We start from the raw sequence: 27,697 nt of genomic DNA on the forward strand, positions 1-27,697 counted from the left end.
AGTGCTACTGCACAGTCCTACACAGAGGACTGTGCAGCAGGTTGGCTTTCACATCTCCACCCCCGACAAATGATTTTAGCGGGACGAATGATCGCTGACGACGCTCATCATCAAGGCTACAAAGGGGATGTTCCCTTTGTAGCCTTGATGATGAGTTTTGACACCTCAGCATATATCAATAAAGTTGTGGTTTGAAGACAATCAGAACAGTTTCTGGGTTTTTCTAAGTCTAGTTGCACAGGGAGAGACCACCCGCACTAACTTCTGATGCACACCAGTCGTTTTGTTCTATAAGCCTGAAGCATTCAAGGTCACTCCTGGTCGATTTATACAAAAACAACAAGGAACTATAACTGAGAAGTGTCACCATTAGTTTATGGATTACCAATTAAATTTATGGGTTCAGTACTTAGACTGGCACCGTCTTAATTTTTGGTGGGCATATTTGGTAGCCTGTGTTTGCTGATACCTAAGACTTACTATAGTTTAAACAGAGGATTTATATGAAAGGAGTTACCATGAAGGAGACAATTAGCTATATGAATTCAGTAATTTCATATTAGGGCACATAATTTGCGCTTTGGGATCTAAATAAAATTTAAATTTAAGAGAAACAACATTGCCCATTTCACACGGTACCAACTCACTTTAGGTGCTCTTTTCTCTTCTGAAGTCACTGGATTTCATCAAACAGCTATGGCTGCTTGGCCAGAATAAATCAGCACCTAAAATCAGCAGAGGTAATTAGACACACAGTGGAAACTCATGCACACGTGCTTGCACACTTTGTACGGAAACTTTGACAACAACGCGCTCACAAATGCATGCTCACCAAAGCACGCGACACAGACGAGGCTCATACACATAGTAAGCATGGCGACTTTTATAAACTCACATATAATTGACACAGTGGATTTCATTGGCAGTGTATGGGATAATAATAATGACAGAGTAGGTTTCCCCTTACGAACTGATTCTGATCTTTTTTCCTTCATTGGTTTCACAATCTGAGTCTGGATTTTTTAAACTGAAGTTAGGCTTTCGTCACTCCTCTCAAACACCTTTCAGTCGGCCCTTCTCATCTGCTTTGTTCTCTCTTTCATTTGTGGACAGAGTAACAGTGTGTTAGTGTTTTGCATGAGCTGAGCAGTCCTTCTTACATCACGGTGTTTCTCAAAAAACAACGTATACCCTATGTAGGTCACTACTCTGTAGTTTGGGCCCATAAAGTAGTGCACTAGAAGTACACAAATGTCTATTGAGACGTGTTCCCTTGAGATGTGGAGGAGTGAGACGACAGGGTGGTTTAACTCCGGGGGATGATGCCCTTCTTGTAGGCCACCAGGCCAGCTGCGGCGGCAGCAGACAGGAATGTGGAGACTCCTAAGAACTTGAGGAAACCATCAACCGAAGGCAGGTTTCTCTCCCAGAAGGTGGTGACAAACGGGAGTGCCCGGATTTCCTGCAGGACGGAGGGAATGATGATATCAGATATCTGCCTTTTTCATGTGCATGATATTAACTAGATACTTGATAGATGATTTGGCAATATACAACTTATGTAATCTTGGGTCCAAAATGTGTAAACAATGCATAGGTGTCTTAAACCTGCATTCTTTTAAATGACCAGCAGGGGGCAACTCCTCTGCTTACCTCATTCTCAGGCTCAGGTTGCCAGATCTGACTAGGTTGGAGTTTACCCATCGCACACATGACCTGCGAAAAGACATTGGTGGTGTCAGTCAAGGACTTATCAAAATTTACAGTCTAAATTTTAAACATGATACACATTTGAGTTTGGGTGATGTTAGTCTACTCAGACTTGACTGGCCTTTACTGTAACTGACCTACTCTGCAGCAGAGCCAGAGCTAAGAAACATGGAGGAACATGAACACATGGGGGAGTATCTTAGGAAACCAAACCTAATGTTAATGCCTTGGAAGAAGGACATAAACTGCAAGCAGCAGGTGAGTGTTTTAGAGAGATTTAGCTTCTAAGTAAGAAGACTGAGTGGGGAGGACTAGTGTGATGATTTGATACCAGCTGACCCCCCAGCACTGCTGGCTAAGCTCACCTCAGACTCTGAAAACTGGCAATGTGCTGACTTTACGTTCTGTTACATTCACATCACCAGGAGCAAGCTGAGGTGTGACTAATAGGTGTGCCAGCTGCATGATTTAAGTGGTTTCCACCTGGTATATATAAGTAACCTGCCTCTAAGGGTGTTTAAACTGGTAAGAACTGGTATTTGCTAACACGTAGCAGTGAAAAGCAGGTACTTTAATGCTCTCTGACCTCTCTGGCTGCTCTCTCTCCAGCTTGTACGGCCCCCTCCATGTAGCCACTCCATTCGGTGGCCGTCTCTGTGCCCGCAAAGTACAACTTGCCCACCGGCTCTCTCAGCACTCTGAAGAGCAAAAAAGAGAGAAACAGGAGAGGCTTCAGAGGTTAAACTGATTTACGGGTTTTAAACACTGTTTTATTTTTTTAATGTATGCACCAGCATTGTACTGACCTCTGAGCTTTAGCATGCATTCACTTCATTTAAAAAAATCATCTCACCTGAATAAGTGCAATATGGGATTATATAACACAAAGTGCATTTCCTTTGGATTAATCTTCCCACCCCCACTGTGCTCAACGTTAAAGAACCAAAGAAAGGACTTTTGCTTTAACTCTATTTATTGCAGGGCCACCCGGTATGTGAAACAAGTTACTCTGTATAAAAAAGCACAATGTTAGGTTTCCAACTCCAGCTTACTTTTCATTGTGAGTGAGAACACATTTGCACATCTGGTGAGGACATTTACACATGAAATATGGTCCCCATGACGATTAACAAGGAGTTTCAGTTTTTCATATGGAGGTTAACAAAACTCTAATAGTGAACATATGCACCAGGATCTGTACAACAAGCAGCTTCGACTAATAAATGAAACCAGCCGCAATGCATCAGACACCTGCAAACAGCCACGGCACTGGATTGTGTTTTATGTGTGTGTACAGCTATAGATTTAATGGGCAAATCCTGGGAACACGTCCTGCTGTACTGAAAATGCATTCATTTTTTCACACTCCAATAAAACCCATGAAATGCAGCAAAAACACCATTCAGTTAGGAATGCCTCCAACAGAACCGGTCAGTTTTTTTCTTTAAAAAAGGTGAATTATGAGATCACAGTATTGCTTGTGTGGCAAACATAATTATCCGTGCCACACAAAGTGTTGTGATTTCAGTGAGTCCCCTCTGGAACCGTGCACAGGCAGGCAGGTTCATTTTATGGAGTACGAGTGGCGCTGATTTGCAGAAATAAGTGCAAATCCTGCTGAAACATATTGTGGTGAGCTCAGGCGAAGTAGGAGACAGAGACTTCTGTTTCAACCTGCTGTTCCTGCGCTAGCCTCACCGCTAAGCTACAGGAAGCACAGCCTTTTATTAGAAATTCCCCTTCACTGCCGGTAACTGATGCCCTCAGGGGTTGGTGCGTTGGTGGTTCTTGGTGTCCGGGGCTGGGCGCTCAGCTATACACCAGCTCACTCCCGGTGGCTACTTGGCGGGGCCTGGTGCCTGTTGCTCGGTCAGGCCTCTTCCGGGGCAAAGGGGCCCCACAGGCCTCCGGCCTCTGGGCCTGCAGCTCGGTTCACTCTGGCACAGCTGGCTGCCGGCAGAGCCGGCGGGCACGCCACTGCAGCCCCCTCTGGCTTCTGCTCCGTGGCTACTGGGTGACCCCTCATCTGGGGCTCTCCTCAGCTCTTCCCAGGAGGGTGGCACGGATGCCCCTCCGGTGGTCCTCCTTGGGCTCTCGCACTCTGGGGCCTCTGGATGTCTGGAGCCTGGATCTCCTCCATGCCTGCTTCATGCCCTGGGGGACGGGGCTATGGCTCTCTACATCCTCTAGCAGACCGTTACATGGGGAAACCCTTTGAATACAAGCGCGCTGATCCACACAGGTGTGCACACGGGTGTTCACTGTTCATAGACATAAACTACACCTTTATTGGCTGCTATTTCCAAGCACATTGTGCGCTGTCGGTCCTGCTTGCTACACAACAACATTCAATATTTAGTATTTACTGCTGTTTACACTTAGCTAGATTAACGGGATGGTGTTGTGTTTAGTATGTTGCTCTGTTTTTGGTTTTTTTTGCTTGTTTTCTCTTCTTTTTCTCTCAACAGGTGATCCAGGAGATTTTTTTTCTCTCTTCTTTCTCTTTTTAAGTGCCCTTTCTCACTGTCCCTCTTCCCTTCTGTTTTTCTTTTCCTTCATCTTTCTTTCTCCCTTTCCTATCCCTCAGTCATGTCTGTCCCGTCTGTAACAACTGAAAATAAAATAAAATAAATAATAACAACAAAGGTTGATCAAATGGACCAATACGGCAAGGCTGTGATGATCCATTTGGCAAAATAAATCCATTGGGTATCCTTGTTGGTCTTCAGACAACAATTCTGACGGCTAAAGAACCAAATGGGACAGACAAAAAAAAAAAGAAAAGAAAAAAAAAAGGAATGCCCCTTCACACACAACAGTAGTGAGAGGTACTCAAAATCACAGTGCTCCGCCAGCCACACTAAACACAGAACACACAGCTACAGTAATGTTACATACTAACAACAGCAATGGCAAATCAACACATGTTAACTGTAGCAGCTGTTATAACGCTACAACTTAGAAACATTAACAGCAGGTTTTGACCTATAAGCCCTTGGGCCAGCGGCCCCTCTCCCTAGCCCTCTACACAGGGGTCAGTTGTCCCGACAACCCCATCACCCCACACAAAGTCTTTCAAATGTCCAGGGGCCTTCTTTAGGCGAGTCGGCCGGTTGAGCCTGCTACAATACATTAGCCATTAATATCCAGCAGCTGACACATTCAAATAAATTAGGAAGTCAATTGAAATGAAAAGATCACACTTTCATATTTATGTTTATTTTTTTGTGTGTGTACACGTGTGAGAGAGAGAGACTCACCTGCCAAACTGAGTAAGGATTCCTGGGGGGAAATAGGCTGTGTAGCAGCCTCCAGAGTACTCCTCTTCACACCAGTTCTTCTCCTCATAGTGCACCGGCTGCAGGAAACAAGCAGACACATGAGCAGTCAGTCAAGTGATTCCACAGTATCCACATGACTGTGTACCACTCTGCACCCAAACTCACATGCAAAGCCTCATCTGTGCCCAGCACTTTGGAGTAGATCTCACAGATCCTCCTCAACCTAAACACAACAACACAGGAGTTGGGATTAAACTGATCTCACAGCTCGTGAGAGTTTTTTTCCATCTCTGTCCACTGGTGTCTACCTTTCTTCCTTGGACAGGCTTGAGAGCTTTCTGGACTTGCGGGCAAGGATGAATCTGGGGGGAGAATGAAAAGAGAAAACACTACATGAGCATGTGTGTGGCTGGTTGGATGACTTTATCACTTGTGTTTAGCTCCATTCAAGCACAAGTCCTACACTGTATGGAAATTCTTGTAGGAGCTCATGTGAGAATACTAGGTTAGAGTCAGATGGTAAAGCTGAGACACAAGCCTACAGGCCAGTCAGTAACCCTCTGATAATCACACGTCGCTAGTGAAAAAAAATGTGTATTCCACCCTAATGATGACTAAAGCATGCATCATGGTGCAGCACTGTATACTTCTTTGGGACTGCTGATATCACTTAGCGCTATTTGGCAACCTCAAGTAACCACTTGCCAACCAATCTTATAACTCAGGTTAAGCTGTCCTGCGGCAGGTAAATATTTTTGGCGATGTAGTGTACAATATGAAATCATAATACAAAATATACACAATTACAGAGAACTGTTTGAAGCTCTGTACCAACCCTATAATACAAGGTACAGTCCCATCAGGCTTTGTGTCATCCAGGGTGAAGCCGATGGGAGCGCCCTCCTCCTCAATCACCATGCTGCCGCAGTAACCTGGTGACACAATAAAACGTTAGAAATGGCATCATCTTGAACAGCATTCACGCTCTCTGTGTTTTCACTTCCTGCGTACCCTTTTTCCTCCAGAAGTTCTCTCTGTAGTAGACCATGCACTTTATGACAGAGCCCACGGGAACACGGCTGATCAGCTGGTTCCTCAGCGGGGGCAGCTCAGGGTTGAAGTGCATCTTCAGATTCAAAGCAGGTGGTGTGGCCACGATCACATACTTGGCCTAACACAGAGACAGAGACAGTACAAAGTGCGTTCCAATAGTCCGTTTATAACTGAAAGATGTGACCCAGAAGTATCTGCATGGTAGTCATCAGCCATAGTAAGAGCTGTTCCAGTTCTCCAAATACTAAGGAAAGGGGCTTCAATGCTTCCTTTAATATAGGATACACTGGACTATCCTTTATGAAAAGAGAGGAGAAAATGCTGTCCCATAATTCATTGCGATGGACCATCTGACCATAAATGAAAACAATCAACCTAATCAACAAAGTAACACAGATCATGTACATTTTAACTGCTTTTTTCCACTTCATGCCAAAACCCGATAATATAAACTGCTTGTTGTTGAGTTGCTGCTTTGCATGAAGAACATGTGGCAGCAGGTTTCCAAGCAGCCAGTAGATGGCAGCCAAAGAGCAGCAGTGGCAGTGAAGTTTGTGAGTAACACTGTGAAGCAGTTACTGTTTTACAGATACATGGATGTTTCATATTAAGACTGCATTATCTCACATTATGTAGTGTATAAATATGTATAAATATAGCATTTGTTTCATTTCCTAATACATAAAAAATGAAACAAACACTATAACAGTTATTTGAAACATGGCTGCAGTAACAGGAAAACAGTAAAAGGAAAGTCCTGCATTCAGAATCTACTGAAACATTAGCAATGCGTCATTATTAATTATCTTATCAGATCGTTAACGGTGATGTATTCATATAAGCAAAGTCATTCTGACTATTTGTTTTGTGGGCCATTTGAAGGTTGGGAACCTCTGGACTGAACTAATCAATTGTGTCTACAAACCCAGTTTCAGAAAAGTTGTGACATTGTATAAACTGTAAATGAAAACAGAATGCAGTGACTTGCCGATCTCAGAAAGCCATCTTTTATTCACATATACAGAAAAATATCAGAAATCTACTATTATCATTTACAGAAACAAAAAGCTCACTTTGAATTTGATGGCAGTGACATGTCTCAAAGTGACATGACCAGCTATAAAAAGAGCATCTCAGAGATGCTCTGCAAAAACCCCCAAAACTGTGTCTACAAATTGTGGAGCAATTTCAGAAAAATGTTCCTCAACATAAAACTGAAAAGAATAATATCATCAAAACATTCCAAGAATCTGGAGGAATTTCTGTGTGCAAAGGATAAGGCTGAAAATCAATAATGGATGCCCATGATCTTTGGGCCCTGCTGCATCACTGCACTAAAAGCAGGCATGATTCTCATGAAATCACTGGGAGACCTCGGGAACACTTCTGGAAATCACTGTCTATGAACACTGTACTGTTCACAAATACAGGTTAAAGCTCTATCATGTGAACATGATGGTGAAACACTGACATCGTCTCTGGGCCAAAGCTCATTTTAAACAGACTGAGGCAAAGTGGAAACTGTTCTGTGGTCAGAGAAATCAACAGAAAGGCTTCAGCAGAAGTAAAAGAGTTGGGGTGCTGAACAGGCCTGCCTGCAGTCCAGACCTTTCACTAATTTGGAGCATTATGAAATGGAAAAAAAAGACATATGACGGAGAGCCAGAACTGTTGACATATATAATCAAACATGAATGAGACAACTTCCTGCTCCCAAAGGTTTAGTACCTGCTCTCCTCAGTTGCTGAGGAGGTGTTAAAAGAAGAGACGATGCTAAACTGTCTTAAACATGGCCCCATCGCAATTTTTTGGAGAACAGTTGCTGCCATCAAGTTCAATATGAGCTAATATCCATTTGCACTTTCTATGCTCCGTTTATGAGATTGAAAATAATTGCATTATTTTTATTTTACATTTTTACACAGCATCAACTTTTTCAGAATCAGGATTGTACGTACATCTGCCAACTGCATAAGTTGGCAGATGTGCGTACAGATGCACATATATTTATTTATTTACTGTTTTAAAATGTCTCCCTTTGCAGCTGTCACACAGATGAATGTGAGTTAAGTTAGATATTTTCCTCCGAAATGCAGGGACACAAAAGTACAAAGTAGCACATTGGAAAAGGTTAGGGTAAAGTATAAGAACCACCTCTCTGTGATACAGGCCCATGCTGCTGAGGGACCTTCCATGATCCTCTGAGTGCCTTTCCTCTATTTTCCTCTCATTATTTTATCCTCACTGTTGCCAAGTTCTGCTCAAAGGGGTTTCTCTCCATCTTGTTGTAATCCCTTTGACCATTTAGTGCGGTGTGCCATGAGATGATTTGGTGCTAGATACCGTTAATAAACATTAATCGAGCTCCTCGAATATTTCCTAGAATGGACTTTAAATGCTCATTTCCAGCTCAATATTATATTCCTGACTATAGCAGAATATGTAAGGAAAGACATAAAAAGTGTCCTTAAAGAATAGTACTTCAAATGAAATACTGGTGATATACTCAACTCACCTTGTAGGTCTGCTTGTCCACGGTCTCCACCACGACCATGTCTCCGGTCTGGTCGATCCTGTAGACTGGAGACTGCAGCTTCACTCGGTCTCCCAGCTCCCTCGCCATGCACTGACTCACCTGATTCGAACCCCCTACAAACTTCCTCTCCTTGAGACACAAAGAGAGCAGAGTTCAGTGAGCACCAACAGGGAGAGCAGATGCAGCAACACTGGTTTCTATTTCTATTGGGTGGAAGTGACTCTGATCCCCCTCTGGGTACCCCTCAGCAAGGCTAATAAACTCCCATTTTGGAATGAAGCTGATAAAATCCCCTGATTTATCCTGGTGAGACGCATCGGTTATCCTCAGTCCACCTTCATTTCCTTCACTACAAATTTCTGCATCTTAATTCAAAAGAAACACGTTCAGGAAGATGATAGCGAGGAGGCGGAGAGAGGTTTGGGCTGTCAAAGCTCCGATACACAAAACTATCAAATCAAATCAAATCAAATCAATTTATTTATATAGCACTTTTCACAGGATAAAAACCACAAAGTGCTTCACAGTAATATAAAACAGAAATACATAAAATACATTAATAATCAAACATACAGCACAAATCTAATTAAAAGCCAATCTAAATAAATGAGTCTTAAGCTGCTTTTTAAAAGAATAAATACAATCAAGGCAACGTAAAGATGGAGGGAGAGCATTCCACAACCTGGGGGCCACCGCTCTAAAAGATCTATCACCTCTAGTCTTAAAACGAGTTCGTGGGACTACCAACAGCCTTTGATTAGATGATCTCAGGCTGCGAGAGGGAGTGTGGGATTCTAAAAGATCAGAAATGTAGGCAGGGGCATCACAATTCAAAGCTTTAAAAGTCAGTACCAAGATTTTAAAATGAATTCTAAAATGTACTGGAAGCCAGTGTAATGAACGTAACACTGGTGTAATGTGCTCTCTTTTTCGTGTCTTAGTTAAAAGCCTTGCAGCAGCATTCTGGACTAACTGGAGACGGTCAAGATTCCTTTTGCTCAAACAAAGAAAAAGACTGTTACAATAATCTAAGCGAGATGAAATAAAAGCATGAATAACCATTTCTAACTCAGATTTAGACAGCAAAGTTCGCAGTTTGGAGATGTTTCTTAGCTGAAAAAGGCAATTCCTAATCAACTGGCGAGAGTGTTGTTCTAGGGACATGGCAGAAAGATCAAAGATCACACCAAGGTATCTGAGGCTCAGGTGAACAGATGAGCCAAGAGAACCAAGATGCTGTTTGATTAGAGATATCTGGTTGTCGGGGGCAATAATTAATGTTTCTGACTTCTCAGAGTTCAACTGTAAGTAGTTGTCACCAAGCCACTGTTCAATGGAAGCTAAACAATTAATTAAAGAGGACAGTTTATGGACTTCCATCGGTTAAAAAGAGCAATAGAGCTGAATATCATCAGCATAGAAGTGACAAGACACCTCAGGGAACTGCCTAATTATAAGTCCTAGAGGTAACATGTACAAAAGAAAAAGAATAGGACCCAGAACTGAACCCTGCGGTACCCCACATGTCAGATCCTTAGAATGTGACATAAACCGATTCGCAAAAACACTAAAAGATCTGTTGGAGAGGTACGACCGAAACCACTCCAGAGCTAGACCGGACACACCGACTATGTCCCGGAGCCTGTTAATCAGGATGGTATGGTCAATGGTGTCACAGGCAGATGTCAAGTCCAACAAAACCATGACTGAGGATGCTCCGGAGTCAGCTGACATCATAATGTCACTAGAGACTTTAAGTAATGCGGTTTCTGTTGAGTGACTTTTACGGAAACCTGACTGAAATTTGTCATAAATTTCATGTTTTTCTAAAAAAGTGGTAAGTTGATCTGCAACTACTTTTTCCAGAATTTTCGATAATAATGGAAGCTTAGAGATAGGCCTATAATTCTTAAGCTGAGTTGGATCCAAACTGCTCTTTTTTAATATTGGCTCAAAAACAGCATGCTTACAGAACCTGGGGACCACACCTGTTGGTCAAAACTAAATCAGTGCTGACCATTTCCATGTGGTTAGTGTCAACATCTCTCTCATCCCTGAGCAGAAACACATTGTGTGCATTCCTCTGTGGTATTTGGATGAATTTGTCAAGCAGTCGCTGTGAAAGCACGAGCTAAACCTAAATCAGTCCTGGGCGGTGAAACGAGATGAGCTTCTTCTTGTCTTGTTTGATTAAAGACAAGTTTTGCAGTTTTGCAGGAAAGCTGCACTCAAAGCAATGCATACCAATTGCATATCCATATGTTTAAGATGACTATGTGTAAATACTTCAAACACCCCTATGTATGCACCAATCACAAGGTGTGCAAGCTTTAAATGTGAAGCAAACAGGAAGGGGTCACAGAGCCGACTGCACTACTATTTGTCATTTGTTTACCAAAGCCTTTGTGGCTATGGCAACAAGGCCCCTCAGCTTGAGGAACGGCAGCAGAAAAGACACCCTGAGTATTCCAAGAAAACATCTTTTGTGTGGACAGCATCTTATTCAGGCCAGACTAAGGAGACTGGGCTGTGAGGGATCTCCCTCTGACGTTCACACTGCTCCTCTGAATCACTGAATGAATCTGTGTGAGAGGCAGAGAACGCAAGTCCACTTCTTGGCACGCCCCCATTACGCTGTCTGTACTTTTTTGTAGTGCATTAATGGAAAGCTGAGAGAGTATTCTGTTTGCTCACATAGATATAAAAAAAATCCTTTGTCTTCTTTCAGTCTGTTGTTCTGAATCAGTAGGTATTCTTTTGTGCAGACATACCTGTCCTCCATTGGTGGTGGAGAAGATCCTCATTGTTCCTCCGCACTGTTTGACGTACCAGAGTAACCAGAGAGCCGACACCTCGTGGGGTTCAGCGGCCACGATCAAGTTGACAAACAGTGTGGCGAAGCCACAAGCAGCTCTGAGAGGGATTACATGGAAGGTAAGAAGTCTTTAAATACTGCATGTACCCCAGTCACAATTTTTATATTCTGTAAGAGTGTGAACAAAGCACAAATAAATCACCATGTCAGGGATTTCTGTTTGCTTATCCTACTTTTCCAGCAGAGACTTGCATGTAATGTACATTTGAGTAGTTTCAAAGTCTAACTAAAGTTTTATTTTAATAATAATAATAATAATGGATTGCATGTATATAGCGCTTTTCGAGACCCTCAAAGCGCTTTACAATTCCACTATTCAGTCACTCTCACATTCACACACTGGTGGAGGCAAGCTACAGTTGTAGTTTTAGTTTAATATAGGATACATTACAGGAGTAATTCAAACACTGGAGCAGTACAATCATTTAATTAGTGCAGGACTGTTGTCATTTACTTTTATAAGCTGCATATTTTAAATTTACACCGTAATTAGATTATCAAAAACATTCTCACTCACAGCACATCGTATACTGAAGCTTCTCCACCAAAAACCTCTATGAAACAACTACAACCTTCAGCATCAGTTTTCAAAGTTTTTGCCGGGATAAGGATTATTATTCTCATTAGTGCTGACACAGGAAGCTGTAACCATTTCCACCTCTGCAAGTTTGAGTCACTGATCTGGACCTCTTAACTGTGACTGTGGTGTTGGAGCCTTTTGGATCATTTTATTGGAATTAGCCAATTAACCAAAATTAACCAAAGGGCGTTAATTTTACTTCCAGCTTCGGTGAGTGGAATTCTAGCATTTTATGCCAAGTCTGTTGTGCAGAATGCTGCACCCATGAAACCTTAGTAACTAAGGTTGCTAACATTAGCTTATAACCTAGCACTCCACCAGCCAGCCTCGCTGACTCATATGAGATATTAGAAAATAAAACAACATTTCTTTTGTTAGAGACCACCTTCAACATTTGTGTCACATGATTTAACAATAAAACTTTACCCTGGATATAAATGTTCATTGGTAACAGGATGAATAGCTAGACCTATTCTCTGCAAATACGGGAAACATTTTGAACATGTTACCTGGTCCAGCAAAGTTTTTCAAAGAGTTCCTGCATGGTCATCTTGTCCCACTCCTCAGCATGGGGAGCTCTCCAGGGAGCCTCTCTGGGAATCTGAAATGCAGGAGGATGTTCAATATGAGTCAGGCATGTGCAGTAAACCAAACTATAATGTCTATTAATATGAATACTAATGGGAACTGCTTTACCTCCTCGCCCATCTTATCCATTGTTCTAAAGAGGTTGTTGAAGTCCATCAAAGCGATGGGGTTCCACATGGGAGGCAAAGAGCCTTTGAACGGGTAAGACTTTCCCTGTTGGACACATGATTGCGGCCATCATCATCAAAACAATATTCTCCAATTATCAAATAAGCACAGCTTCTATAAGCAATGGTTAATGATGGCAGCATTCAAAGAACAACATTTCAGCGTTTGCCATTAAAGATTTGTTTCAGCTGACCTCTAACTGACTGTGAAAGCAGTTTGAAGAGTGGTGGGGAAAGTGGAGTAATAGCTTGTGCAATGTTTACAACTGGATCAAAGATACTGAATCATTAAATGTGATAAGAGTAGCCATAATCCAAAGCCATAGTTTTTATGCCTGTTCTGGTTTATTTCTGCATTTCTCAATCACATACAAAGACATACAAACACAGAGGTGACAGTCAGGGGTAGATGCAGTGGGTTTAAAACCATTAAGGTTTTGCCAAACCGCTGCTCTAGCGTATGATGCTAGAGAGATTATTTGAGAGCTTGAGTATTGAGAGCGTTGCTTGACAGGAACATTTATTTCAAACCTTATTAAACACAAACTTCCTTGAAAGAGTAAAAACTGTCTGTACATCTTTGTGGGAATGCCCTACGCCTCACAGAGCTGTCAGCTCAGAGACAATTCTGGAATAACACTTACACTGTATTGTCTTGGTCTGCAGCTGTATTAAACTAATAATGGCTCCTATTATTTCTCTTAACTTATTGTGTTGTGTAATGTAATACCACTGTAATAGAGCCAAAGGAAAAAAACAAAACAAAAAGAATATCAAAATTGTTTAGATGTTCATTTCATTGTCAAACAATGCAGCTGTAACTGCATTGTTACTGCACTGAAGGAGACTGGAGGCATCAAGGTAGCACGGAGGGAGGTTAGCCAACTATCGGAGCTGCAGAAAGGTGCGACAAAGAAGGTGCCTAAGAAGTGCTGCAAGTTGTCCAATACCTGAGGCCTTGGAAACTGCCAAGCAAAGACTCACAGCCTTAGCCAGCTGCTTGAAGAGGTACACCAGAGAGATAGAATGCAGGAGAATAACTACAGCTGTTCTACACAGAACCGGTCAAGGTGTACTCTCAATTCAATTCAATTCAATTCAATTCAATTTTATTTATATAGCACCAAATCACAACAACAGTCGCCTCAAGGTGCTTTATATTGTACAGTAGATTGTACAATAATCTCTCAGTGGCAGGGGAACAATTTGAGAACAGCACCACCAAGGCTGGAGATGGAACAATACTGGAAGAGCATATAGGAGAAGGACGCAACCCATAACACAAATGCTCAGTGGCTAGTGGATCTGACAGCAGACCACAGCAACCTGCCTTAAAAGGGTCCAGTAACCATTGCTGTGGCAAATATACAAGAAAGGGTCTCTAGTATGAAGAGTTGGACAGCACCAGGCCCCGGGATGGTTAACGCCTACTAGCTAAAGAAGCTGTCTGCACTCCATGAGTGTCTGGCAGCACAAATGAACCAGCTACTAGTTGACGAGAGACACCCGGAATGGCTAACTGAAAGCCGGATGGTCCTGATCCTCAAGGACCCCAAGAAGGGACCAGTCCCATCCAACTACCGGCCAATAACCTGCTTCAGTACCACATGGAAGCTCCTGTCGGGCATCATGGCGGCTAAGATGAACAGGCACATGGGTCAGTACATGAACGATGCACAGAAAGGGACGGGCAAGAATACCAGAGGCGCAAAACACCAGCTACTGGTAGACCAAGCAGTCAGCTGAGACTGCAAGACTAGGCTGACAAACCTGTGCACTCTCTGGATTGATTACAAGAAGGCCTATAACTTGATGCCCTACAACGATCCTGGAATGCCTAGACCTGTACAAGATCAACAGGACCCTAAGAGTCTTTATCAGGAACTCAATGGGGATGTGGCGGACAACACTAGAGGCCAACTTCAAGCCTTGAGGTTGTATGCTAAGCTTAAGGAAGGAGGCCGGGGGCTAGTTAGTGTCAGTACCACAGTGGCTGGACAAAGCTGGACTGAAAGACAGCACAGAGGCGCTAATCATGGCAGCACAGGAACAAGCATAGAGGCTGGGGTCTATCACCCCAGGCAAGACCCCAGGTGCAGGCTGTGTAAAGATGCCCCAGAGACAATCCAGCAAATAACAGCAGGGTGCAAGATGCTAGCAGGCAGGGCATACATGGAATGCCATAACCAAGTGGCCGGCATAGTATACAGAAACATCTGTGCCGAATATGACCTGGAAGTCTCAAGGCTAAGATCCTGTGGGACTTCCAGATACAGACGGACAAAATGGTGGTGGCTAAATCAATGTTGGCAATGACCAGGAGTGACATGTTTAACTGCATGTTATCCTTAAATTGCTGCCTGTCTGAGTGGTGTCCAAAAAATGATGTGGGCTCTAAAGATAATTGGGAAACTTTCTGGAGGAAACCTGTTCTTGTTAAGACAGACGGCATCCATCCCACTTTGAATGGAGCAGCTCTCATTTCTAGAAATCTGGACAAATTTATTGAACCCCCCAAATATGACTATCCAGAGTTGGGACCAGGAAATAGAGTTGCAGTCTTACACGCCTCTCTGCAGCTCCTCTCCTCCTGTTATCCCCCAAAAACCTGTGTCAGCTCCCAAACAGACACAAAACAAACTAAAAACCAGCAATAAACAACTTAAACATAAAAAATCACAAAGAAAGAACAATACAGTATCCACATCTGAACCAAAGAGTAAAACAGTGAAATGTGGATTATTAAACATTAGGTCTCTCTCTTCCAAGTCTCTGTTAGTACACGACTTAATAATTGATCAACAAATTTATGATTTACTCTGCAGAAACCTGGTTAAAAGCAGGATGATTATGTTAGATGAATCAACACCCCCGAGTCATTCTAACTATCAGAAACCTCAAAGCACAGGTCGAGGGGGCGGTGTGGCAGCATGTTTCCACTCCAGCCTGTTAGTCAACCAAAGACCAAGACAGACTTTTAATTCATTTGAAAGCCTGATGCTTAGCTTTGTCCACCCCAGCTGCAAAACTCAAAATCCAGTCTTATTTGTAATTATCTATTGTCCACCTGGGCCTTACACAGAGTTTCTGTCTGATTTCTCAGACTTTTTATCTGATTTAGTGCTCAGCTCAGATAAAATAATTATTGTGGGTGATTTTAACATCTATGTAGATGCTAAAAATGACAGCTTCAACATGACATTTAATCTGTTATTAGACTCAATTGGCTTCTCTCAAAATGTAAAAGAACCCACCCACCACTTTAATCACACTCTAGATCTTGTTTTAACATATGGCATAGAAACTGAACATTTAACAGTATTTCCTGAAAACCCTCTCCTGTCTGATCATTTCCTTTTTACAATAATTGATTACACAGCAGTGGAGAGTAGACTTCATCACAGTAGATGTCTTTCTGAAAGTGCTGTAACTACGTTTAAGAATATAATCCACCCACTGTTATCATCTTCAATGCCCTGTAGCAACATAGAGCAGAGCAGCTACCTGAACGCTACTCCAACAGAGGTTGATTATCCTGTTAATGATTTTGCCTCCTCACTACGTGTGACACTGGATACTGTAACTCCTGTGAAAAAATCAGGCCTCAAATCAGAATCGGAATACTTTATTGATCCCTAGGGGAAAATATTTTGGCTAAAGAAGCTGACTGCACTCCATGAGTGTCTGGCAGCACAAATGAACCAGCTGCTAGTTGACGAGAGACACCCGGAATGGCTAACTGAAAGCTGGATGGTCCTGATCCTCAAGCACCCCAAGAAGGGACCAGTCCCATCCAACTACCGGCCAATAACCTGCTTCAGTACCACATGGCGGGCATCATGGCGGCTAAGATGAACAGGCACATGGGTCAGTATAAGAGCGATGCACAGAAAGGGACGGGCAAGAATACCAGAGGCGCAAAACACCAGCTACTGGTAGACCAAGCAGTCAGCTGAGACTGCAAGACTAGGCTGACAAACCTGTGCACTCCCTGGATTGATTACAAGAAGGCCTATAACTTGGTGCCCTACAACGATCCTGGAATGCCTAGACCTGTACAAGATCAACAGGACCCTAAGAGTCTTTATCAGGAACTCAATGGGGATGTGGCGGACAACACTAGAGGCCAACTTCAAGCCTGGAGGTTGTATGCTAAGCTTAAGGAAGGAGGCCGGGGGCTAGTTAGTGTCAGTACCACAGTGGCTGGACAAAGCTGGACTGAAAGACAGCACAGAGGCGCTAATCATGGCAGCACAGGAACAAGCATAGAGGCTGGGGTCTATCACCCCAGGCAAGACCCCAGGTGCAGGCTGTGTAAAGATGCCCCAGAGACAATCCAGCAAATAACAGCAGGGTGCAAGATGCTAGCAGGCAGGGCATACATGGAATGCCATAACCAAGTGGCCGGCATAGTATACAGAAACATCTGTGCCGAATATGACCTGGAAGTCTCAAGGCTAAGATCCTGTGGGACTTCCAGATACAGACGGACAAAATGGTGGTGGCTAACCAACCTGACAACCGGACAAAGACGGCCGTAGTGATAGATGTAGCGATTTGAAATGACAGCAACATCAGGAAGAAGGAACACAAGAAGCCTGAGAAATACCAAGGGCTCAGAGAAGAGCTCGAGAAGATGTGGAGGGTGAAGGTAACAGTGGTAATTGGAGTACTAGGTGTGGTGACTCCAAGCTAGGCAAGGTGATAGCACCTTTGTTTTTTAGTGTTCACAGTCTGTTTTCTACTGTTAGACAGAAGTCAGTGACAGACAGAGAGGGACGTTGATGATGTGTAGCTGCTCCCGTGCACAGAACAACAGGTCTGTCTCCATGGTGACCACAGCCAACAGAATACAGGAGGAGAGAAGAAGAGGGGAAGACAAGTAAAATTATAATTCACGCTGGCAGTAATGACACCCAGTTACATCAATTGGAGGTCACTAAAATCAATATTGAATCGGTGTGTAACTTTGCCAAATCCATGTTGGCAATGACCAGGAGTGACATGTTTAACTGCATGTTATCCTTAAATTGCTGCCTGTCTGAGTGGTGTCCAAAAAATGATGTGGGCTCTAAAGATAATTGGGAAACTTTCTGGAGGAAACCTGTTCTTGTTAAGACAGACGGCATCCATCCCACTTTGAATGGAGCAGCTCTCATTTCTAGAAATCTGGACAAATTTATTGAACCCCCCCAAAATATGACTATCCAGAGTTGGGACCAGGAAGCAGAGTTGCAGTCTTACACGCCTCTCTGCAGCTCCTCTCCTCCTGTTATCCCCCAAAAACCTGTGTCAGCTCCCAAACAGACACAAAACAAACTAAAAACCAGCAATAAACAACTTAAACATAAAAAATCACAAAGAAAGAACAATACAGTATCCACATCTAAACCAAAGAGTAAAACAGTGAAATGTGGATTATTAAACATTAGGTCTCTCTCTTCCAAGTCTCTGTTAGTACACGACTTAATAATTGATCAACAAATTTATGATTTACTCTGCAGAAACCTGGTTAAAAGCAGGATGATTATGTTAGATGAATCAACACCCCCGAGTCATTCTAACTATCAGAAACCTCAAAGCACAGGTCGAGGGGGCGGTGTGGCAGCATGTTTCCACTCCAGCCTGTTAGTCAACCAAAGACCAAGACAGACTTTTAATTCATTTGAAAGCCTGATGCTTAGCTTTGTCCACCCTAGCTGCAAAACTCAAAATCCAGTCTTATTTGTAATTATCTATTGTCCACCTGGGCCTTACACAGAGTTTCTGTCTGATTTCTCAGACTTTTTATCTGATTTAGTGCTCAGCTCAGATAAAATAATTATTGTGGGTGATTTTAACATCTATGTAGATGCCAAAAATGACAGCCTCAACATGACATTTAATCTGTTATTAGACTCAATTGGCTTCTCTCAAAATGTAAAAGAACCCACCCACCACTTTAATCACACTCTAGATCTTGTTTTAACATATGGCATAAAAACTGAACATTTAACAGTATTTCCTGAAAACCCTCTCCTGTCTGATCATTTCCTTTTTACAATAATTGATTACACAGCAGTGGAGAGTAGACTTCATCACAGTAGATGTCTTTCTGAAAGTGCTGTAACTACGTTTAGGAATATAATCCACCCACTGTGTCATGATCCTGGGTCCTTTTGACCCAGCGTTTTGTGTTTTCTATTGTGATTTTGGTTCTGTTCTTCCTCTGTTTAGTGGTTATTCGGTTCTGCCCATGTATTCCTGTGTTAAGTCCGCGCTTCTTAGTCTGTGTCCTTGCATGTGTAAGTTCCTGTTTTATTGTGAAGGTCTGTGTCTTATGTCAGTGTGTTCTGTTTACGTTTCCCCTGCCTCGTCAGCTGTGATGTCTTCCAGGTGTGTTCCCCTCCTGTTTCCCATCCCCTGATTCCTGGCATGTGTGTGTTACCTCGTCCTCGTTGCTGGTTTGTCTGCGTTATTCCCCTCCATCATTCTGTGTCTGTTCCTCCGTCTTCCTGGTCATTCTCCCTGCAAGGTACCCTCGTTCGTGTTCTGGTTTTGTGTTAAGTTTTAGTTTTCCCAGTTTACAGTGTTTTCGGTTCTGCTTCTCGCCACCCTTTCTTTTGTGTTGTACTTCACCCTTTGTAAATAAAGCTCACTCACTACTACACAGTCTGCATCTTGGGTCCGTTACTGATCCACACACGGTCTGCCTCGGCACCCCGTGACACACTGTTATCATCTTCAATGCCCTGTAGCAACATAGAGCAGAGCAGCTACCTGAACGCTACTCCAACAGAGGTCGATTATCCTGTTAATGATCTTGCCTCCTCACTATGTGTGACACTAGATACTGTAACTCCTGTGAAAAAATCAGGCCTCAAATCAGAATCGGAATACTTTATTGATCCCTAGGGGAAATTATTTTGGTTACAGTGCACCAGTATAAACAGTAACAAAGGCAGACAATACAAGAAGTAAGAAACAGCACAATATATGTGTATATATATATATATATATATATGTCACTTATTGATAAATATCTGAATAAGAAAGAAGAGCATGTGCAAAAAGGGTGTAGCTATTGCAGTACACAGTGTGTTAAGTGGATAAGTTGTACAGGGAGATGGCCAAAGGCAGGAATGATTTCCTGTGTCGTTCAGTTGTGCTTTTTGTATTTGACTCCCTGGTATAATTCCCCAACACGTAGTCTAAAGCAGATAACTCGTAAGCTGGAGAGGAAATAGTTTGGTGCTTTATAAGAAAGCCCTCCACAAAGCTAGAACATCTTACTATTCATCACTGATTGAAGAAAATAAGAACAACCCCAGGTTTCTCTTCAGCACTGTAGCCAGGCTGACAAAAAGTCAGAGTACTGTTGAGCCAACCATCCCTTTAACGTTAACTAGTAATGACTTCATGAACTTCTTTACAAATAAAATTTTAACCATTAGAGAAAAAATGACTCATAATCATCTCACAGATGTAACATTATCTACAGCTACTTTCAGTACCATTGATATTCATTTCGAGTCTTTTTCTCCAATTGATCTTTCTGAGATAACCTCAATAATTACTTCCTCCAAACCATCAACGTGTCTTTTAGACTCCATTCCTACAAAACTGCTCAAAGTCCTGCCATTAATTAATGCTTCAATCTTAAATATGATCAACCTACCTCTAATAATCGGTTATGTACCACAGGCCTTCAAGCTGGCAGTAGTTAAACTGTTACTTAAAAAACCATCTATAGAACCAGTGGTCTTAGCTAATTATGGGCCAATATCTAACCTCCTTTTCATATCAAAAATTCTTGACAGAGTAGTTGTCAAACAGCTAACAGATCATCTGCAGAGGAATGGCTTATTTGAAGAGTTTCAGTCAGGTTTCAGAGCCGATCACAGTACAAAAGTTGGTTTAGTGATGGTTATAAATGATCTTCTTGTGGCCTCTGACAGCAAAATCATCTCTTTGCTTTTGCACTGCAGGCTTACTTGTTGTTCCTAGAGTATTTAAAAGTAGAATGGGAGGCAGGGCCTTACATTTTCCGGCCCCTCTTCTATGGAGCCAGCATCCAGTTTGGATTCAAGAGACAGACACTATCTCTACTTTTAAGACTAGGCTTAAAACTTTCCTTTTTGCTAAAGCATATAGTTAGGGCTGGATCAGGTGATCCTGAATCCTCCCTTAATTATGCTGCAATAGGTGAGTATTTCTTTTTCAGTCACCTTTCTCATTCACTATGTATTAACAGACCTCTCTGCATTCAATTATACTTGTTATTTAATCTCTGGCTCTCTTCCACAGCATGTCTTTCATCCTGTCTTCCTTCTCTCACCCCAACCAGTCACAGCAGATGGCCGCCCCTCCCTGAGCCTGGTTCTGCTGGAGGTTTCTTCCTGGGAAAGGAAAAAAGGGAGCTTTTCCTTCCCACTGTCGCCAAAGTGCTTTCTCATAGGGGGTCATATGATTGTTGGGTTTTTCTCTGTATGTATTATTGTAGGGTCTACCTTACAATATAAGGCACCTTGAGGCGACTGTTATTGTGATTTTGCGCTGCATAAATAAAAAATAAATTAACGAAAAATGGCAACATCTGCTTCCACACCAGCAAGCAGTGAAGTGTCTTCAATCAGAGGACCAAAGAACGCTACTTGAAGACAAAGGTGACTGTACTGCAGAGGAGGATTTTATGACAACCATCTAAAGATAAAGATTTCACAGAACCACAGAAAATGTTAATCACTGCCCTTAGCCTTTTACCCAAATTATATTGTACGACTTCGAAACAAACATCTATTATCAATAGTAATTTTATTGCCTATTGTAATATACAGTACTGGGAAAAATGTTTGCTCTTCTCAATTTCTCATTTGTTAAACTACATTTAGTTTTAAAATGTAGTAAATTATTATTTGATTCGATTAATTAATACATTAATTTAGTAAGGAAAAAGCTAAACAAACCTACCATGTCCTAAATCGTGAATTTACTGTGATCAACCACATTTTTTGGAAAGTTGAACTTCGGAAAGTTCAGTTTCAACTAGCCACACTCAGGTCTGATAACTGCTGAATCCAGAAATCACTTAAGTAGAACCTGTCTGACAAAGTATAGTAGGTTAAGCGACACGTCATGCCATGATCTAAAGAAACTCAAAAACAGCTGAAAGACAAAGCCGCTGACAACTATCGGTCTGGAAAACCATTTCTAAGACTGAACCAAGTGGAAAGCTATTATTCACAAATGGGCTACTAAAATTACTCCAAGAGTGCATCAATGATTCATCCAGGAGGTCACAAAAGAATCCAGAACAACATCTCAAGAACTGCAGGCCTCACCTGCCTCAGTCAAGGTGTTCATGATTTACCAACAGCAATTTTAAAATTTTACTAATGTAGTAAAACACACACACACACACACACACACACACACACACACACACACACACACACACACACACACACACACACGGTATAAAAATATAGGTAATAAAGACTGATTGCTGTGAACTGCCGATGCAGGGATTGGTTCCCAGGTATAAGATAATAAATCATATCTAAACACAACCTCTGAAGTCAGTCTAAAGATTTCTTGGATTTCTATCTTGCAGAGCATTCATTATGCGAGAGGCCAACATAAAATGCAAACAGTTTTACATTATCTAATGGTTTCACTGTGATTATTATAGCATTCTAAGATCTGTTCAAGATCTGTTTTGTGTATATATTGTCATAGTGTTTTCTTTGTCCTTTGTCAGACTGTCTGTGACACATGTCTCTGTTCCTGTTTGCTATCCTCCAGTGTTTGATACATCAAGTGTTTTGTGAAATTTTCAGATTCTGATTATTCTCTTGTTGTTTTTTTTCCTGTTTAATAAGTTCTGGCTTGAGAATCTTTCATTTGGCCTAATTTTTGTCACACCCATAACAGGGTAGCCAAAGCAATAGGAGCCACTTCCCTCACAGCTTAATGGTAAACTCAGTCCACCAGCTGGTAAAAGGGAAATAATTTGAGGATCTCATCCCATAGGGCAATGGAGATCATTATAGTGCAGTCATTTTTAAAATATATTTTTAGGATAGCACTTCTATAAGGCATGGATGGAAAAACAGGCCCAGAGAGGGAGCAGGACTCTTAACGTCCATCTTGGACCATTGTAACACTTGTTGGGTAGGGGTGGGTAGTGTTTGTTAATAGTCCAAATGGCCCAGGGGAAGAAGCTGTAGAAGCTGTTAGTGAGTCTGGGGTGTGGGACCTGATTGGTGGAGGGTCAAACAGGTGGTGGGCGGGGTCACCTGTGTTTGTCTAAGACAGGAGAATCTAGCGATGGGTGGCAGAGGACAGCCAATGACTGTTTTGACAGTATTAATTACCCTCTGCACAGCGTTTCTATTCTCAGTTGTGGGCCTTGTGTACCAGACAACCAGGCAGTAGGAGAGCACGTTCTCCCCTGAGGAGCGGCAGAAGCCCAGCAGTAGCTTCTAGTCCAGGTTTTTCTTCCTCAGGACAAGGAGGAAGTGCAGCCACTGTTGGGGGTTCTTTACCAGGGTGTTTACCAAGCTTGAACCTAGGAACAGGTGGCAGGGGGGATCTGAAGGGGTGGCAGAGGACAGCCAATTATTTTTTTGGCAGTATTAATTACCCTCTGCACAGCCTTTTTATTCTCAGTTGGGTGTTAAGGATGTCTGGGATTATAGAGTTGAATGTTGAGCTGTAGTCCACGAAGGGCATCCTCACGTAGCTCTTCCTGTTAGCCAGATGGCTCAGCGCTCTGTGAAGGGTGACAGTGATGGTATTTCCAGTATTTCCAGATATTTCATTTTTTCCCCCAAACCACTGTCCAACCCCCCCCCCCCCCCCCCCCAAAAAAAAAAAAAAAACCTGAGCTCAGTGTGAGCGTTGGTAAGATATTTCTTGTAGTTGGTCATTAGGTTTGCACACATTTCAGGAGGGATTCTGGCCCACTCCTCTTTACAGAAAATCTCTAAATGCTTTAGGTTTTAAAGACCCCCACAGCACATTTTCTACAGGACTGGTAGAAAGGTCTGGTCTGGAGAGTGGCTAAGCTGCGAAATGAACTTAACATTCTTCTTCGTTGGCCACTCCTATGTTTCTTTGGTGGTATATTTTGGGTCATTGTCATGCTGGAAGACTCATTCATATCTTCAGTTTTTTGGCCGATGGAAGAAGACTCTTGTCCAAGATTTTACAGCACATAGTCCAATCCATTGGCCCCTCTATACGGTGAAGTCATCCTGTACCCACAGCAGAAAAACAGCCCAAAGCACAATATTTCCACCTCTGTACTTGACTGTGGGGGTTGTGTTCTTTAGGTCATACTCATCACTTCTCCTCCTTCAAACACTGTGGATTAAGTTGTTGTCAAAGAACTCGATTTTGTTTTCATCTGATTACATTACTTTCTTCCAAGGCTTCTCTATATTTTTTAGGTGTTCACTGGCAAACTTAAGAGGGGTTTGTAAATGTGCCTTCTTGAGCAGGGGGACCTTGTGAGCGCTGCAAGATTTGGTATATGGTAAATGGAGTGGTTCTTATACAGCACATTACTATTCTACTTGAACGCTCAAAGCACTTTAGCATGTCTAATGTACCCGTACCTTTTGATTAATAGATGACCTGCTCTACCTCCTGAGCCACAGTATTCTCTAATTTTAGACCATTACAGCCAGTGTGTTACCATTGGTGTTTTTTGGTGACTGTTTCCAGTCTTGAGATCATTAACAAGCTCCTCCACTGAGTATACAGGGTGGGCCATTTATATGGATACACCGTAATAAAATGGGAATGGTTGGTGATATTAAAGTCCTGTTTGTGGCACATTAGTATATGTGAGGGGCAAACTCCTCAAGATGGGTGGTGACCATGGTGGCCATTTAGAAGTCGGCCATCTTGGATACAACAATGGTGTGCTTGGTTTCAACGTAACTTTATTCTTTCATGAGTTATTTACAAGTTTCTCTTTGTTCACAGCCATTGACATGTCGAAGAGCTTAACACATGAGGAGCAGTTCGAAATTGTGTTGATATCTGGTGAACGCAGTAACCGGGTCATTGCAGCAGATTTCAATGCAAGACACCCTACGAGACCACCCATCTCCCATGCTACAGTTAGCAAACTGCTTGCTAAGTTTCGTGAAACTGGTTCAGTGTTGGATTTGCCAAAATGTGGACGCAAGAAAACTGTCACTAATGAAGAAACATCAGTGGCTGTCCTAGCTTCAATCAGCAAGAGCCCACAGCGTAGCACTCGCCGCATGTCACTGGAGAGTGGCATTAGTCGAACATCCCTTCGGCGGATATTAGCTACTCACAAATGGCACCCTTACAAACTCCAGCTACTGCAGCATCTCAACGAGGATGACCCAGATCGGCGCACAGAATTTGCAGAATGGGCAAAACAAAAATTGGAACAGGACCCTCAGTTCACGCATAAGATTTTGTTCAGTGATGAGGCAAACTTTTATGTGAATGGTGAAGTTAACAAACAAAACCACCGCTATTGGTCTGACACTAACCCACATTGGATGGATCCCTCCAAGACTGTTGGAACAACAAAAGTGATGGTTTGGTGTGGTATATGGGGTACAATGATAGTGGGTCCATTCTTCATCAATGGAAACCTCAAGGCCACTGGATATTTGAAATTGCTACATGATGATGTGTTTCCCTCTTTATGCACTGAAGCTGGCACGTTCCCTGAGTTTTCCAGCAAGATGGTGCACCACCACATTATGGGTGCCAGGTCCGAGCACTCCTAGATGAACAGTTTCCTGGAAAGTGGATTGGTCGTCGTGGGCCAGCTGAATGGCCCCTAAGGTCTCCCGATCTGACCCCCTTAGACTTTTATCTTTGGGGTCATCTGAAGGCAATTGTCTATGGTGTGAAGATACGAGATGTGCAGCACCTGAAACTACGGATACTGGATGCCTGTGTTGCTGCGTGAAGAGTGGGAGAAGAGGGTTGCATTGACAATCCAACACAATGGGCAGCACATTGAACACATTTTATAAGTGGTCAGAAACTTGTAAATAACTCATGAAAGAATAAAGTTACATTGAAACCAAGCACAGTATTGTTTTTCTTGTGACATTACCAATAAGTTTGATGTGTCACATGGCTCTCTTCCTGTTGAAAAAACAAAAGTTGTATCCAAGATGGCTGACTTCTAAATGGCCACCATGGTCACCACCCATCTTCAGAAGTTTGCCCCCTCACATATACTAATGTGCCACAAACAGGACTTTAATATCACCAACCATTCCCATTTTATTACGGTGTATCCATATAAATGGCCCACCCTGTATATGTTCTGTACGACCGTGTGTGTGGGGAGTGGCTAATTTAGCAGATTACAGTCAAGTGAACTTAAGTTAACAATGATGATAACAATTTTTTACTTTGTGTGCAAAGTAAAATATTTGTTGTTAGTGCAAACAAAAAGATTCCCAAGAAATGCTTCAAACTCTACTGCTGATGGCAAAGAGGCTAGCTCTGTTATCTCATGCAAAAGTCAAGCTGACAGGAAAAGTGCCAGTGGCAGAAAGTGGCAATTGAAAAATGTTGATAAAGATCCTTGTTGCCATGCCTACTCTGCCAGAGGGGTAGCAGAGACTTGGATTTCCTTTTTATTGGATAATGGGTCAGACTCAGGATATGGTGCATCATCTTCTGAACACTGTCATCATTTACTCCATCACTTAAAGTGAAGAATACATCTGGAACATGTCATGATCTGTCACAGACTACACAGAGATAACATAAACCAAGAGAGCTTGGAGTAGAAAATTATCTACAATAAAAAAAAGACACTCACATTAACATAATGCACCAAGTTCTCCTGCTCGTTGACTTTGTAGGTCTTTATGCCGTACTCTTTGGCCAGACGGAGGATGCGGTTCTGTGTCGGTCCAATGTATGCACCGCCTAGATCAACCCACTTTGCCTCCTTATTCTAAAAGACACATACTCGCAATTAGATCATGACAAAAAAGAAAGAAATGTCATAGATATTTCTGAAAAGGCTAACTGATCTATGCTTGTACTTCTACGCTCATAAATGACTTGAATGTAAATGTCATTTTTTTCTGTATGCCCATTAAAAGCAGTAGATACACCATCTTGGTTGTAAAATTGAAAAGGCTGGAAAGTATTTATATTACTGTTACTGATTGTCTCTTTTATGAGCCACTCCTACAGTAGTATTGGCACTCTTTGCCTTACCTGCACAGTGAAGGTACGACCACCAACCCGGTCTCTGGCTTCCAACACTACAGGATCGAGCCCACTGGCTTTCGACAGCTTTGCAGCACTCAAACCTGCAGAAGGACAGACACACCAACAGGACTTACACATAAGGATTCAAGCAATATATGTGCTTTCTGTACTTGTAAAAACAGCAATAGCAAAAGGCACACAGGGATTTTAAAGGTCTTTTAAAATAAATGACAAAAACGGCTTCCAAAACTGCCTTTCTTAAAAGAAACATTGTCTTTGTGCTCTATTAGATTGCTCAAAACCAGATCAAGAGCATCGTTTGGAAAATCTGATAAGAAAGACAAAGATTTGAACTTCTTTGTTTATTTTTAAAGTAAATCTGGTTTCTCTTATGCTAGTTAGGACACTGTTATACCATTAACAGGTATTCCCACTTTAATTGTTTTACGTTGTGCATTTAAAGTGATTAGTTTTTTGGTAGGCATGCAACTCTTAAATAAAATTACATAACATTTGCTTTTCAAATGAACTGAGAGAGCTCTGGGAAAAAATGGAGGGGGGCAGGGGGGATTGAGGTTCTCAACAAATCACAAACCAGCCAACCAGCTGATCATGTGGGGAGGAAGAGCTAACAAGTAAAGCACTGAGCACTGGCTCACCAACCACAGAGTATACAGTAGATAAACAGCT

At 42.3% G+C, this 27,697-nt stretch overlaps 1 protein-coding gene across 1 annotated transcript in view; it reads right to left on the reverse strand.

The window, feature by feature from the left end:
* Nucleotides 1–266: 266 nt before the first annotated feature.
* The window catches only part of LOC134645334 (amine oxidase [flavin-containing]-like), a 30,216-nt gene continuing 2,785 nt past the window's right edge, over nt 267–27,697 (reverse strand). The window contains exons 2-15 of the mRNA XM_063498734.1: nt 27,014–27,108; nt 26,607–26,744; nt 12,732–12,836; nt 12,545–12,636; nt 11,352–11,493; nt 8,560–8,709; nt 6,003–6,162; nt 5,827–5,923; nt 5,300–5,353; nt 5,157–5,214; nt 4,971–5,068; nt 2,297–2,408; nt 1,654–1,716; nt 267–1,462 (exon numbers count right to left, since the gene is read on the reverse strand). Of these exons, the coding sequence (XP_063354804.1) occupies nt 1,307–1,462; nt 1,654–1,716; nt 2,297–2,408; nt 4,971–5,068; nt 5,157–5,214; nt 5,300–5,353; nt 5,827–5,923; nt 6,003–6,162; nt 8,560–8,709; nt 11,352–11,493; nt 12,545–12,636; nt 12,732–12,836; nt 26,607–26,744; nt 27,014–27,108 (1,520 nt within the window). The 3' untranslated portion in view covers nt 267–1,306. The remainder of the gene's footprint in view (nt 1,463–1,653; nt 1,717–2,296; nt 2,409–4,970; nt 5,069–5,156; nt 5,215–5,299; nt 5,354–5,826; nt 5,924–6,002; nt 6,163–8,559; nt 8,710–11,351; nt 11,494–12,544; nt 12,637–12,731; nt 12,837–26,606; nt 26,745–27,013; nt 27,109–27,697) is intronic.

Source organism: Pelmatolapia mariae, linkage group LG16_19 (assembly GCF_036321145.2).
Source record: "Pelmatolapia mariae isolate MD_Pm_ZW linkage group LG16_19, Pm_UMD_F_2, whole genome shotgun sequence".
Classification (NCBI taxonomy): Eukaryota; Metazoa; Chordata; class Actinopteri; order Cichliformes; family Cichlidae; genus Pelmatolapia; species Pelmatolapia mariae.